Below are 15,937 nucleotides of genomic sequence, written 5' to 3' on the forward strand. Positions count from 1 at the left end.
GACAGTGCAGTTAGAGCTTGCAGGCTGTTTATAGCTGGAATTTCCATGCACTGTTCTCTGACTGCAGGTGGTTTTAAGTAAGGAGTATTGAGACAGGGAATCACTCTTTATATTTGAGGCCTGAACCGTGTGGATTTCTGTCTGTGGAGAGAGAAGGCAGAGATGACTGAGCAAAGCCGAGTTTCTGCAGGAAGTGACTTGGAGCTTGATCTAAGATCTTGTTCCAGAGTTTATGGAGATTTTCTGGGTTCTATGTTATAATCCCGGCGGAAGAGACTTAAAACTCTCTCAAGCAAGATGACAGAGATGTTTGCAATAAACCTTTCATTTTAGACAGCCTTCAGATTGAGTCTGCAAAAAATTAATTGATCGGCTCTGTGGTCACTTATAGATTGGGAGGCTAACTAGAAAATGCAGTTGATTGATTTTCATCTTTCCCTCTTACAAAGGGTAAAGAGCTTGTTTTCATGTTCACAGCGAGATGATTCTGGACATCCTGTGGAAGATGCTTTTGGAGGTGGGCATGCAGGGAGACAAGAAAGATGGAAACACACTTTTCTTCTTCTTCTTCTTCTTCTTCTTCTTCTTCTTCTTCTTCTTCTTCTTCTTCTTCTTCTTCCTTCTTCTTTCTTCTTTCTTTCTTCTTTCTTCTTCTTCTTCTTCTTCTTCTTCTTCTTCTTCTTCTTCTTCTTCTTCTTCTTTCTTCTTCTTCTTTCTTCTTCTTCTTCTTTCTTCTTCCTTCTTCTTCTTCTTCTTCTTCTTCTTCTTCTTTTCTTTTTTTTTGGTTTTTCGAGACAGGGTTTCTCTGTGTAGCCCTGGCTGTCCTGGAACTCACTTTGTAGACCAGGCTGGCCTCGAACTCAGAAATCCGCCTGCCTCTGCCCCTGCCCCCCAAGCCCCCCCCCCCCCGCCCCCGCCCGAGTGCTGGGATTAAAGGAGTATGCCACCACAACTGGCTTTCCTGTAGACTTCTAAACTCTGTGCTGAACAACAGACTCTCCAGAAATGCATGGCTGTCTCTGGAAGAGGCCACTGCCATCCTTTTGTGCTGCTTTAGGACTGTCATCTTAGAAGTTTCACACAGCACAGTAGGACTTGATATAGAGACAGGAGGCATAGTCTCTGAGAGAGGATGAGGCACAGGCAAGTGTGATAGGGTGTTTGCACACTCACAGGAGAACCAGCAGGAAGCCCATGTAGCTACAGATTTAGCAAAGTGACCTCCTCCCCAACACACGCAAACACACACAAGAGCAGGTGGTCAGATAAAATTGTCATGGGCAGTGAGTGTGTCCTCCAGATGTTCATGAAGAATACAGGCATGATCTTGACATTTTGGGCCTTCCTGGGGAAAGAGGCCATAGTCTTCTTCACTTTATATGTCACTGACAGAGGCCAAAGGAGACTTGGCCATATGGGGAGATATTGTGTTCTGTCTGTGAAAGGAATGTATGTAAAAATGTTGCTTCTTGTTAAATTTGATTGGAATATTAATGCAGTCTAGTGGAATTTAAAAAGTGACTAAGGAACTGGAGGTGGACTGGTGATTAAAGCATTGGCTGCTGTTTCAGAGGATTCAGGTTAGAGTCCCAGCACTTACGTGGTGGCTAATGACTGCCTGTAACTCCAGGGTTAGGGGTTCTAGTCCCTCTCTGCCTCCTTGGCCGGTGCACACAGGTAGTTCAATACATACACGCAGACACAACACCTATACACATAAAAAAATAAGTGAATGAGTGATTCGTTTGAAAAACAGGTGAGGATTAAATAGCTATGTAACATTATTTGAAGAAAACCTGGCCTTTGGTTATTATGCTGGGTGCAGTGGTTAATCTTCATGATCAACCTAAATGGATTTAGAATCACCATGGAAACGTACCTGTGTAGGGTATGTCTATGAAGATATTTCCTAAAATGTTTAACCGAGCAGTGAGGACATATCCTTTGTGGGCAGCACAATTCCCTGGGCTGGTTTCCTAGACTGAATAAAGAGAGAGGAAGCTGGGCGCTGGACTGCATTTCTCTGTGTATTCTGATGGATGCAGTGTGACCTGCTGCTCCATGCTTCTGCTGGCAGGGTGGCCTGTACCCCCAAGCTGTGACCCAGAATAAGCCTTCCTTAAATGGACGGTGGCAACTGTTTCATCACAGCAGAAAGCAAACCACTCACTACAGGATGAAGATAAGGTACCTGAGCTGGGCCCCTGAGGAGTGTGCTATGCTGGCCACTGGATCACTTACCTCCTAGCAGACTTTGCTACTCAAGGGGTCTGGAGATGAGTGAGGTCAAGGAGAGTATTGGATGGAATTGAGCAAGTGACTGTTTTTTGAGGGGGAAAAATTCTCATCTAGTGTCATTAGTCAAAATAATATGATAAACTAACAGGTTAAATGTGAGACAAAATTTAATGCTAGGATGATCTGTGCTCATCCACTTACCTGGTCTGTGCCAGTCTGCACAGCAGGGAGGAGCTGAGGCCTAAGGACCAAGGTAAGAGAGTAGGCGAGACTGGAAATGGTGCGTTCCCAGCAGGAATTGGGGTGCCCCAGGTAGAGAGGACCAAGGCTTAGAGGTGGAGGATGTCAGGTGACAGTGTGGCTCTGCCCCTTGAAGAGCTGAGCTTTAACTTGTGTGAAGCACAGCTCTGATATGCAGCCTGGATCCAGGCAGGTTGGCTCATGTGTTTTGTTGTTGTTTTCTTTGTTTGTTTGTTTTTCGAGACAGGGTTTCTTTGTGTATCCCTGGCTGTCCTGGAACTCACTCTGTAGACCAGGCTGGCCTCAAACTCAGAAATCCACCTGCCTCTGCCTCCCATGTGCTGGAATTAAAGGCGTGCCACCACTGCCCGGCCCACGTGTTCTTATGCATATGTGCAGGGTGGGATGGAGCCCAGTGATGGTGGTTTGGAGTGCACACCCTAACAGACATTTCAACTAGGATGCAAAGTGGGTTGGGGTCTGTTGAGTGTAGGGTGCTGGTGCCGCTTAGGACCGTGGAGGATGAGGAGGGCTGGTACTATGTCTGAATGTGTCCCTCTCTTACCAACTTATTTTTTCAAGCCCTTGCTCAAATTCTCAGCCCTTCTGTAGTGGTGGAATTGCAGGTACAGTGCTTGGTGCAGGATCTTTACCTCTTAGGCTTCCCAAGGTGTTCTTAGCACCTATGAACAGCGGTTGCACACTGTGTGAGCGTTGAAGGATGTGTGCTAAGATTTGCTGGCTGGGTGGAGCTGCTGCTTAAAGTTGGGTCAGTGGAAAAGGAAGGTGGGAGGAGGTGTATCAGGTGATGTTGCTCTTTCAGAAAGCAGAACATACCAGGTGTGGTGGTATATACCTTTAATTCCAGCACTCAGAATCAAAGTCAGGTCAGTCTCTGTGAGTTCTAGGACAGCCAGGACTAGACAGAGAGATCCTGCCTCAAAAAACAAACAAACAAAATACCAGACAAATAAAACACTGAAGGTACTCAGACAGCAATCATAAGCGGAGAAAAACGTAGTAAAGTGGTGTAATGTGGATAATGTGAGAAGTAGTTAAAAAGACAAACCAGTGAGCAAGGGGTAGCCTGAATCTGAATTAACATGGTATGTATGTCCCAGAGTATGCAGCTACACTCATAAGAACTAAGTCTCTTGCCCCTCACAGTTGGATGCAGAGAAGAAACGTGTGCTGAGCATTTGGAGGCAGTCTTTTGATCAGTTGATTCTGCTTCTGGAGATTCACGATAAGGAAGCTCCTGCATGCGATGCTTTTAACCCTCTGCCCTGCCCTCAGACGTGGGCTAATTTGGGATATAGGAGCAGTGCTACAAGAGTGACTGACTGGGTAGGGCAGTGCAGGAGCCCAGTGTCCTTGGGTTATGTCTGGAGTCCATGTTGAAATACTGTTTCTGTTGTGCTTCCAGATGAAGACGGTGAGTGTGGCCTTGGTCCTGTGCCTGAATGTGGGTGTGGATCCTCCGGATGTGGTGAAGACCACACCCTGTGCTCGGCTGGAATGCTGGATCGGTAAGTGCCAGGCCGTCCTACAGGCACCTGTCTTGTAAACTGTTGTTTTAGATAAGTTAATCTTTATTTTGTAATAGAGAACATTTTCAAGGAAAATTAATAAAATAACAAAAATTGGTTTCTGTAATTCTTCATTTAAAATATGTTAGTGTATGGCTTGTGTCTGTACATGCTATAGAATGGTAGCTATGAACACTTAGAAAAATTGAATTTCTTGTTTATATAATAATATTTATAGAAAAGGTAAATTGCGATATCTTAAGCAAAGCTCATGGTATATGTTATGATAGTAGCTGCATTGTATATAATATTTAAAGAAAAGGTAAATTGTGCTATCTTAAGCAAAGCTTATGGTGTATGTTATAGATGATGGTAGCCATATTCATGCTTGCAGTGTACTAAGGACGGCTTATCGCAGTTCCCAGGTAATTAGGCCATTTAATCCCCACTGACGTGCCACAGCAGTGCACATGTGGAGATCAGAGTATGACCTGTGTGTCCTCGTCAGGCTGGGTGGCAACTGTGTTTGCTTGCCTGTTGAGCCATCTTACTAGCCCCTGCCTGGTTTTTGAAGCCAAGGAAAATGAGATACAAGTGAGGAACTTGCCCTAGGCGGTCCTGTGAGTACATGGTGGAGTCAGGAGACCTACATCAAGTAAGGAGACTGTGTGCAGTTTAAAAAAATTAGAGCTGTGCGGTGGGGCACTCCTTTAATTCCAGCATTTGAGAGGTAGAGGCAGGTGGATCTCTGTTATTTTGAGGCAATTCTGGGCTCTGTAGTTAAGTTCTAGGCCAGTTATGTACATTGTCTTTAGTAAACGGTGAGAGGTGGGCAGTGAATCATGTGTGCGATGAAATTCCTGTGTTGGCATTTTTTAGGGTACACATAGCACTGTCACCACAGTCTCCTTTAGGAGCATTTAAATTACAGCTGCAGATGTTGTGTCCCCTCCCTCAACCCCATTCCACTCTTGGTCTCTATAAGGATTTTTGTTTGAAAAACTGATATTTTGAGCTGGAGAGATGGCTCAGTGGTTAAGAGCACTGACTGCTCTTCCAGAGGTCCTGAGTTCAATTCCCAGCTACCACATGGTGGCTCAAAACCATCTATAATGAGCTCTGATGCCCTCTTCTGGTGTGTCTGAAGATAGTGACAATGTACTCACATACATAAAATAAATGACTCTTTAAAAAAAAAGTAGCAGCAAAATAATAATAATAATAATAATAATAATAATAATAATAATAAAAGAAAACTGATATTTTTATGTAGTCCAGGCTTTATCTCCTGCCTCCAACTCCTGAGTGTTGTTAGGTCATGGGTGGGCACCATCACGACTGGCTAATCCATTAGTTCAGAAGGACATCCACTTTTCCTAAATTGAAAACTTTGTGTTTGGATTTTTTACTGAGATGTTGGCCTTGTCTGGGTTCTTGTGATATGGTAACATGGGATAAAGAAAAACAGTGTGAATGACTGGCTTCAGCTGATGCTTGGTATCCATTATTCTACAATTTATTTGGAAAAAGAGAGAAAAAAAAATTAAAAACAATTATTTGCAAGCAGAGCAGTGAATACTTTCCTGACTCAGTGAGTGGCTTGGGAACTCCGCAGTGTGGTCACCATAGGAGTCTCAATGAGATGAGATCACAGCTTGCTCTTGAGAGGAGGAGCCTGGAGATTGCCCGTCCTCTGCAGCATGTCTGCCTTGAGCAAGGCTCCCAATGGCAAGCCCCCAGCATTTGGAGGTGTCAGCCCTGCTCCTAGTGTCCCCAGAGGCTGGTGGAGGATTGCAGAGGAGAGCTGCTGTTCTCTTGCAGTGCTCAGCGAGCCCTGTTAGGTGGTGTGGATGTCATTTTCCCTGTCCTTCATCTGTTGTGCTGTTTGGCCCTGAGTTGACACTTGACTTGTTAGCACTTGTTGCTCTGTTCTTAAGAAAAGGGGCTTGGGGACCCTGGAGTCCAGTGTTGTCAGCCAGTGCCTTGGGGTTTAAGCCAATCAGCTGCAGGGAGTTAGTTTAAATAAGATAGGGCTCTTCTCAAGTCTTCAGAGTGGGGCTGACCTCCACTAGAGATATGGAAAGGCATGTCTTGGTAGAGAAGGCTATGTAGACTAGGGACTTGAGTGACCATGTGCTTGTCATGAACAGTGACTAGAAGGAGGGAGCAGAATTAGAATTCTGGAAATGTGGAGAGGAACATGAGTGTGAAAACAGAGGAAGTCAGACGAACAAGGGTTGGCCAAGAGGCTGTACAGGTTGTGAGGCACCTTGACTAGTGTGATGGCTTGTATATGTTCTGTCCAGAGGGTGCCACTATTAGAAGGTGTGGCCCTGTTGGATAAGTTGTGTCACTGTGGCTGTGGGCTTTAAGATTCTCATCCTAGCTGCCTGGAAGCCAGTTTTCTGCTAGCAGCCTTCAGACGAAGGTGTAGAACTCTCAGCTCCTCCTGCACTGTGCCTGCCTGGATGCTGCCATGTTCCCACCTTGATGATAATGGACTGAATCTCTGAACCTGTAAGCCAGCCCCAATTAAAGTCCTTATAAGACTTGCCTTGGTCATGGTGTCTGTTCACACAGTAAAACCCTCACTAAGACAGAAATTGGAACCAGCATAGTAGGGTATTTCTGTGACAACCTGACCATGTTTTGAGGAGGACTTTGGAGCTTTGGGTTAGAAGATCCATTTGGTGTTAAGAGCTCTGCGGGATGTTCTGTAGGAGCTTGGAAGATAATGTTGAAAACACTGCCAACAATAGAGGCCTGGCTTGTGAAATTTCAGAGGGAAAATTAAAGACTCTTTTCAGGGCCATTGCTGTTTTGATTGTGAAGATTCTGTGGTTTTGGTTAGCTGGGGCTGAGGAATCAGCTGTGATTAACAAGATACCAGAACTACTAAAGCAAAACCTTTGCATTACTGGGACTATTGGTGCTGGTTAGCTGGAGCTAAGAAATTAGCGGTGATTAAGATCACTGAGGTAAAATCTTCTGGGAAGTGTTTTCTGAGAGCACAAAAAAGTTATGTTCCAGAGGTAGCCAAGGTTGTACCTCATGATACAGCTTGACTCGGTAATGTGTAAGAGTCACCCAGGTGGTACTGGTTTTGAAGGCACAAAGGGGTCATGAAGAGCAGCTGATGCTTGCCACTGTGAGAGGCCAGGAGAGGTCATTGGTGAAGGTGCAGCCTCAGTTGCAGTTGATGGCCCAGGACTGAAGGGGCCATGCAAAGGATTTGGGACTTAGCACCATGAAGAGAGCCTATGAGAGGCTATTGGTGAAGCCTAGTTGTAGAAGACAGCAGTGGTTTGGAGATGCTAGTACCATGAGATGACCATCAAGAACAGCAGCAGCAGTGGGGCACAGGCAGCCGGAGCCTAGAAGACAAGGTGTGTGCCACAAAAGGCAGAGCTGGAGGAGTGACCCAGGCTCTTGGAGAAGCCTAGAAGGTCGTGAGTGGATCCCAGACATTGAACAGTTGGAGTTTGATTTTGCTTTTGATTGTGACTGTTCCCTGATATTTTTCCCTCTTGAAGTAAGAAAAATATTTTAGTGGAGCCCATAGTTAAGAGATGTCGAACTGTAGAAAGACTTTGAATTTCAAAAGTGATTGGGTATTTTGAGGGGATTGAAAATTTAATATGTAAGAATTTGCAAAGACTGTGGGACTTTTAAAATTATTTAGATCTTGGGATGAATAAGAAAGTAAGGGTTGAGGCTTAATAGTGATGTGTTTGTGTGTCAACTTGACACAGCTGGAGCTATCCCAGAGAAAGGCCAGAGATCCAGCTGGAAGGCATTTTCTCAATTAGTGATCAAGCAGGGAGGGCCCAGCCCATTGTGGGTGGAGCCATCCCTGGGCTGGTGGTTTTATAAGAAAGCAAGCTGAGGCGGGCTGGCGAGATGACTCAGCAGGTAAGAGCACTGACTCGGTTCAAATCCCAGCAACCACATGGTGGCTCACAACCATCTGTAATGGGATCTGGTACTCTCTTCTTGAGTCTGAAGACAGCAACAGTCTTTTTTTTTTTTTTTTTTTTTTTTCGAGACAGGGTTTCTCTGTGTAGCTCTGGCTGTCCTGGCACTTACTTTGTAGACCAGGCTGGCCTCAAACTCAGAAATCCACCTGCCTCTGCCTCCCAAGTGCTGGGATTAAAGGCGTGCGCCACCACTGCCCAGCACAACAGTCTTTAAAAAAAAGAAAGTAAAGCAAGCTGAGCAAGTCAGGGGAAACAAGCGTCAGCTCCTGCTTCCTGCCCTGCTTGAGTTCCAGTCCTGACTTCCTTTGGTGATGAACAGCAACGTGGAAGTGTCAGCTGAATAAACCCTTTCCTCCCCAACTTGCTTCTTGGTCATGATGTTTGTGCAGGAATACAAACCCTGTCTAGGACAGCTAGTGAGGCGATGGGAGGTGGAGGGCTGCTTGCAGTATCCGAGCAAGTCGCCCGTAGGACTAGTTGCCATCCTGTGACTGTCATGCATGTGACCATGTAGTAGGCTACAGACTAGTGTTACATGCCAGGTCTTAGCAGTCAGAGAACCAAGATTTCATTAAGACCCCGGCTTCGTTCCCCCAGGCTCACTCTGCCTGCTGGGATGCTTTGAGTCTCTGTCTTCCTGAGAGGAGCTGATAGTGCCACCTTCCTTATGACTCAGGGGCACTGACTGGGACCCTGGGATCAGCTCCATGCAGAGACCTGGACAGGGGCTTTTTTTGTCATGTCTCAACACCCTAAAACTTCTACTTTGTTATGCTATAATTAATACTAGGTAATTAGTAAACAACGGAAATTTACAGTTCCTAGTTCTGTAGATTGTAAAACTCAAGGTCCACATGTAGCAGATGGTGTGTCTCGTTTCTGCTTCCAGGCTGTTGCCTTGAACATCCTCACCTGGTAGGACAGGGCAAAGGGGCTAGCTAGTTGTTTCCAGCTCCAACTCCCCCACCCTTTAATTAATACCCCTCCCCCCCATTTCTTGGTGTAGTTCTGTCTGTCCTGGAACTTGCTCTGTAGACCAGGCTGGTCTTGAACTCAGAGAGATCTGCCTGCTCTGCCTCCTTAGTGCCACCACCACCTAACTTGCAGCCCTTTTAATAAAGTCTCTCTTCCCCGTTTTAGGCACCTGCTACTTAGTCTCTTCCTGTTCCCCATCCTGGCACTGTCATGCTTGGAGTTTATATTCCAAGATAGGAATTTGTGGGACATATTTATATCATAGATCAACTGGTACTCTCCCTTCTACAGTAACCCCCCTTTCCTCTCAACACAGCAGGGAGCCAAGGTCCACTTGTGCCCACCTGTGTGGCCGAAGGAGGGATAGATACAGCAAACGTGCCTCATTTGATCATGCTGGCCTCTGGGATGGCCGTGTGCTCAGAGTTGACGTCTAGCAGATGTCAGATGGTAGAATTCATGGTGTTCTGACAAATTAGACCTTTAGTGTGTCAGAGAGTTGTTGAAGCGTAGCCCAGAGCTGTGCTGGAAGCTGTGAGTGTGACTGTGGCCTGTGGGAAGGGGAGACAGAGCTACCTGTGCTGAGATGAGGCTGCTCAGATCTCAAAGACATGGTTCAGGGGCCTAAAGAATACCAGGACCCCTGTGTGCCGTTTCTTGTGTTTGCACCACCTGAGCATGAGCCAGAGAACATCCCAAGGCTGCCTGGAGATCATGCCAGTCAGTGCCTCTGAGGAGAGAGTGAGAAGGCACAGGCCCTGTCACCTGTTCCAGGTGGTGGGACATGAGCTGTGAGTGTCATGGAGTAAAAGCATTGTTGGCTGGTTCCCAGGAATTGTGAACTCTGGGGGAGCCCTTGCTTTTAGCCACCTTTATCCTCATTCCTCTGCCTTCAAAATGCTGTTTTGCTTTCTGGAAACGACTCTTGTCTCTTGTCAGAAAAGCAGGGAGAGGCTGTTTGGTTTTATGGCTGACATTAAATGCTACAGTGGTAATACTAAACACAGTTCACAGAATGGGGTGCCCTAGTGCTTGTTGGGGACTGCCTGCCTGACAGCAGTGTGCAGAGCCAGCTGCTGAGCAGAGCAAGTGGGATGGGGTGTCTGTTCTAGCTGGTAGTGGTTTGGCTGTCAGAAGCATGGAGATTCTGGTACCCCAGAGAATGATTTGGGACACACTTGGCCCTGCTGCCCAGAGCTCTTTCGATGAACTAAGACAGTGGGTGCATCTGCTCTTGGCCTGGCTTTGACTGCAGAACACATGCACAGAGCCTGCTACTAGCAGGGGAGGTGAGACTGGAGCTCCAGATCAGAGCCAGTAAGAGGTCACCTGGAGTGGCCTGGGCCTTGGAGAACACTATGGTGAATGTCAGATGGGCATGGCTGCAGAGCAGAGTAGTGACCTTGGGCTGGCTGAACTTGGCGCTCCAGGCAGGCAGTGGGATTAGCTGTGACCATGGCTCTTTGGGCAGTGGCATAGTGCTAAAAGCAGTTGGAGCCTCTGCTTTCTGGGCTCTTGGTTTAGAATACTGCATTCTCTGTCCTGTTGTGCTGGTATCTTAAGGTAGTGTCCCTGTTCTCCTTTGAGAGAGGATAGCATAACCACTGTGGTTCCCCCTCATTCCTTTCTAGTAGACATAAATCCTGAGGCTGTATTTTAGGTCAGGTATTCCAGCCACTCTCCCTCCCCTGTGCCAGGCTGTAAAGTATTGCAGCTCCAGGTTTTCATCATTCTGTAGGCACGTGGGATATGAGGCTTTTGGGGAGGACAAGGCCAGCTATGGATGGTAGCTTTTGTCCTAAGATCTATCCCATTCCAGGGCTGAGGGTCCCACCATTAGTCAGACCCTGGAGTGGATCTGCTCAGCTCTACAGAGCCTTGTGGCCAGGCTTTGCTCTGAAGCTCAGTCAGGAGACAGGCCCCACAGTGTGTTTGCCACTAATTATAAAATGGAGGGATGACATTATGATTAATAAGATACAGTCATCAAGAGCCATCCCTAATTTCAAAGTTACCCTTTTGCTATTATGTATTTTCTCAATCAAAAATTAGCCATTCAAGGTTACACAACTAATTAATGGCGGAATCCTTGAAAGGCACTCTGATTTACACTCCATGCAGTAGGCAGTGCTCAACTAATAAGTCAATTAGCGAGTGTTTACATGTCTGCTAACACAAGGCACTGAGAACTGCAAGGGTTCATGGAGCCTCGAGCTCTGTGTACTACCCCTGTTCTTGCGTTTTTACTGTGGTGGCCACACACGGAGGCTGCACCTGATCCAAGTGCATGGGCTGACTCCGACGGCACTTCTAGACTCAGGGCACCCATGAAACTCTTCGCACAACATGGAACCAGAAGCCCACATTGCCAGTGCCTGTGATGGCTCTTGGCAGCACATCTTATTTGATTCTTATCTGAGTGGGAGTGTCAAGTGGGCTCAGCTAGCTTCTTTTCTCTTTATGGGTGACTGCATTTCAGATTAGGACCAGGCACAGGAGCCCGCACAGGTGGAGAGTCTTAGAGCCTTCCTGGAGCGCTGTCAAGGGTGACAGTGGTTCTTTGGAAGGAAAGGCTGGGGGCAGTGCATCAAGGTGTGTGTGTGTGTGTGTGTGTGTGTGTGTGTGTGTGTGTGTGTGTAGGTGTGTGTGTGTGTGTAGGTGTGTGTGTGTGTGTGTGTGTGTAGATGATAGTTGGTAAAGGAGAGAGAGAGAGAGAGAGTGAGAGAGCGAGAGTGAGAGAGCGAGCAGTTCTGCTGTTGCTGATGGGCAGCACCAGCTGTGCCTATGGGACCATGGGCCAGGTCAGCAGACAGCTTCAGTATCCCAGGCTAGGGGTACTTAGGCACATGCCTTCTGCATGACGTTAAGTGTGCAACTCAGAGGGTTTATGCTGAAGATCTAAGATAAGAAAAACATATAGGGGCTGGAGAGATGGCTCAGTGGTTAAGAGCACTGATTGCTCTTCCGTAGGTCCTGAGTTCGAATCCTAGCAACCACATGGTGGCTCACTGCCACCCGTATGTAATGATATCTGACACCCTCTTCTGGTGTGTCTGAAAACAGCTACAGTGTACTTACATATAATAAATCTTTGGGCCAGAGCAAGCAGGGTTGGAGCGAGTGGGGCTGGAGCATGCAGAGGTCCTGAACTCAATTCCCAGAAACCACATGATGGCTCACAACTATGTGTACATCTACAGTGTACTCATATACATAAAAATAAGTCCTTTTTTTTTTTTTTTTAAAGAAAAACATATAAAAGCCAGAAGTTTTACAGTGATGCCAGCTACTTTTCCACCTCTGGTGCCCACCTGCATCACTGCCATCCCAGTTCACTGACACTGGTGGATCACCCAGTAAATCTCTGCTGATGATGTCAGACGATCCTTTCTGTTCTCTTCCTTTCATGGCTCTTCTCCCACTCATTGGCATATTTTTTGGGAGGAAATAAAATTAATTGACCGCAGGGATTTCTAGGAGATCAGAAGTGACAGCCATAGCCTGTTATATGACTGCTTTTTCTGGGAGATGCAGCACGCACATGTGCACACACACACACACACACACACACACACACACAGAGGAGGAGGAGGAGGGGGGGGATGGGGAGAGGGGGGAGAGGAGAGAGGGAGGGGGAGAGAAAACACGAGAACAGCCCTATTCATTCCTGATAGGGAGTCCCATGATAGACCGAAGTATGGAAACCACTAAAATCCAACTGGGTGAGTTAGTGAGTTTTACTGGAATTACTTACAGCAGGAGTATGGGTGAGTTGCTTACAGGCACAGAACTGACTCAGAACTGAGAGTGTCCTTTCCAGGTAGCTCAGCCGCTTGACTTGTCTCAGTCCCCTCCCCCTGCACCCACCTCTCATATGTGTAGCCCTGACTGTCCTAGAACTCATTCTGTACAGCAGGCTGGCCTGCTCCTGCCTCTTGAGTGCTGGGATTAAAGGCTTGCACTACCATGCCCAGCTGTCTGTTTTCTTAACAGCTCCTCTGAGAGTGACTCTCCCTTTACCATTTACTCTGGGGGGAAGAAAAGGCCTAGTGAAGCTGGTCAATTCCAGGGACTCTGAAGCTATTTTGAGTTGTTTACTTTCTGTCGTAAGAATCTTCCCTGGGATATGCAGTGTTTCCCTGTCATGGAAACAGCTACACAACAGACTCACTCAGTCGGTCCCTTCCTATGGCTCAGTGGGTGCCCTGATTGAGGCCAGTGGTGGGAGGTGAGCAGCTGATAGGCTCTCTCTGCTGCAGAGCCCCAGTGGAGCAGTTTTCAACTTGTCAAGATGTGTCAAGACCCCTCTGGGGGGGGGGGGGTCACAGATCCATATTTACATTACAATTCCTAACACTAGTAAAAGTTCAGTTATAAAAAGTAGCAACAAAATTTTATGGTTGGGGGTCACCACAACATGTATTAAGGGGTTGAAGATTAGGCAGGTTTAGAAGCACCTCTGTCTCTGCTGTGTACTGTGTGGTATATGGGGGTGGGTGGGTGGGACAACTGTAGCCTTAGTGGGGAAGAAGTGGAGGGGGGGGTCAGAAGTTCAAGTGAGCAGGGTAGTGTCGGGCCTTCCTTAGAACTGACACCTTCAGACTCCTGCCCTCACTGCACTGATAAAGAGAGGCCAGACAGACTTAGCTTTCTGTAGAGAAAACTGCTTCCCTGTTCTCCATCACAGGTTCCCACCGTCATGGTTGCTGCACAGTGAGGGATGTGGGCGATGCTTCCTAATGTGCTTCCTACTGAGTCTGTGCTTTCCCGTGCTCACCACAGACAGTATAACCTGATGTTTGAAAGGTTCCTCCTTGTTACTGCATAGGTGGCGTCTGATTGTAACCTTCGGGGCTGTGGCTATAGCTGGGATGGTGGAGTTCAGTGCACCAGGTCCTGGATTTGATTTCCAGCACCGAATGGACTGGATTTGGTGACACGGGTCGAATCCCAGGAGAGCCAGAGATTCACGGTTGTTACCAGCTACCTGACGGGTTTTAGGACACGTGAGGTACATGAGACCCCATCTCTTAAAAGTGTTTTTGATATTTAGTAATATAGCCTCTGCCTCTTGCCAGCCTGTGGTCTAGTTAGTCATGGTCTATGGATGGGGGTCCTCAGGATTGTTTTCAGATCCTAGGACTGTCTTCCCACTGAGAAAAGAGAAATGAAGACTGATGTCATATCTTGTGTTGGTCAAAACAGATTTCCCATAGGCCCCTCACACATTTTCACTCAGCCGCATGGTGCCAGGTCCTTCTGAGCTTGAATTGGAGCGTCCAGAACTCCAGCACCTGTGCTTGAGAACGCGTCTGAGATGTGGACACACTGGCTCATAAAGTTCCCTTCCAGATAGAGAATCTGTCACAAAGTCTTGTGATTAATCTTATTAAAAAATTCAAAGTAACACTTATACAGAGAGTCAAATATTGCTAAAAGCCCTGTTAAGGAAAAGCTGCTTCGTCCTTGGCAGAGGAGACTCCTCCTTTCACATAATTATTCTAGGATCCATGTGTTGGGGAGCTGAGGTTACACACAGTGGCACTGGCAGCAAGTCTACCAGGGGGCGGATCTGCGGATGAGAACTCACCCTGGAGTGTAGGGCCTGGGATCTTGTCTGAGGCAAATGCTGGACCACGCACACTGCTCACCAGGGTTTCATCTGCAAGATGGAGTGCATGAGCATTGTGGAAGATGTACAGTGCTTTGAGTGCAGGAGTGGCAAGGCCCACTGGATGCTTGACAGGGCTGATTGCAGCCGACTCTAATGCCTTTCACTGTTTGCATCTTAAAACATGCCCTTCTGCCATCAGAGAGCACCCCTCCCTGTCTGCTGGCAGGATCCCTGACATCTATGCTCTCAGTGCAACACCTTGGGTTCCATGTTTTCCCCATTCCCCACAAGTCTAGCTGGATTGCAGAGTTAAGTTTGTGATTATGAATAAAAACTAAGTAAGAAAAAAAATTACAACTTTTAAAAGACTGTCCCTGTTAAACTAGAAATATATAACAGCTTTCTTAAAGTTCAGTCTCCAAGGATGCTCTTAACATTTTGTAGATGAAACGAGTCTGTGAGAACCCAAGCCATGGGCAGACCTGACCATGCATGGCAGCTTCCAGGAGTGCCTGCAAAGCCGTGTAGGAGCTGAGCTGTTTGCAAGGCCTGCTGTCTCTACCCAAACAAAGACACATACATTCTAGAAAGTGAATGAGGCAGGGTTGTCACTTTACGGAATTCAGCTGACACTGATACACTCTGAGATTTCAAATAAAACATTAGAATTTAGAATCTGTGACTGTGAGTTGGTGGCTTCTTTTTGCTGAAGGCATTCTCTAATGAGATGGTGTTATACCAATGAGTTGTGGATTTGTTTTAAATATCAGGGAATGAAATGTGATTTTTATCACTCAGGAGAGCTAATGTTTTCTAAAGGGCCTATGCTTTGATTCAATCAGGAATCTGAGTGACCAGACCCTAAAGGTTCTTGTCCCCAGTTGATTTTTGATCAGTCAGTAAAGATACCAGGGACCAATGGCTGGGCAAAGGGAGATAGGGTGGGACCCTGAGAGTTGCCCGGGGAGGAGATGGAGAAATCACTGTGAAGCAGTGAGATATGGATGGATTTACGAGCTGAAGGAGATAAAGCCAACCAGCCATTTAAGATGTTGGGTAAGTGGCCACTTCCCCGATGGTACCTAGGGTAGCAGGCAGAGGGTTAGAAGTGCTGAGCCATTGAGCTAGATGATATATTAAACATAAGCTACTGTGTGTGTGTGTGTGTGTGTGTGTGTGTGTGTGTGTGTCTGTCTGTCTGTCTGTCTGTCTTTCATTCGTCAATCCAAAGGTTCCCTGGGAAGGTGTCTGGAAGCGCTAAAAACAAACTTCTGCAGTCAGTGCCTCGGGGCACAAAGCCACCTTTGGGGAAAAGACCCATCTTGGGTGCTACCAGGCCAGCTCTTCATTGCTGTGCTGCAGAC

The 15,937-nt window shown here is 46.9% G+C and overlaps 1 protein-coding gene across 5 annotated transcripts in view; it reads left to right on the forward strand.

Annotated features, from left to right (window-relative positions):
- The window catches only part of Rptor (regulatory associated protein of MTOR, complex 1), a 296,687-nt gene that overhangs the window by 50,855 nt on the left and 229,895 nt on the right, over positions 1-15,937 (forward strand). For 4 of the 5 annotated variants that reach the window (NM_028898.3, NM_001306081.1, XM_006534363.3 and 1 more), the window contains exon 2: positions 3,905-4,007. In NM_028898.3, the coding sequence (NP_083174.2) occupies positions 3,905-4,007 (103 nt within the window). Of the gene's footprint in view, positions 1-2,189; positions 2,492-3,904; positions 4,008-15,937 lie in introns of those variants that run through there. The other variant, XM_006534362.1, reaches the window with a different exon arrangement.

This window comes from Mus musculus, chromosome 11 (assembly GCF_000001635.26).
Source record: "Mus musculus strain C57BL/6J chromosome 11, GRCm38.p6 C57BL/6J".
NCBI lineage: Eukaryota > Metazoa > Chordata > Mammalia > Rodentia > Muridae > Mus > Mus musculus.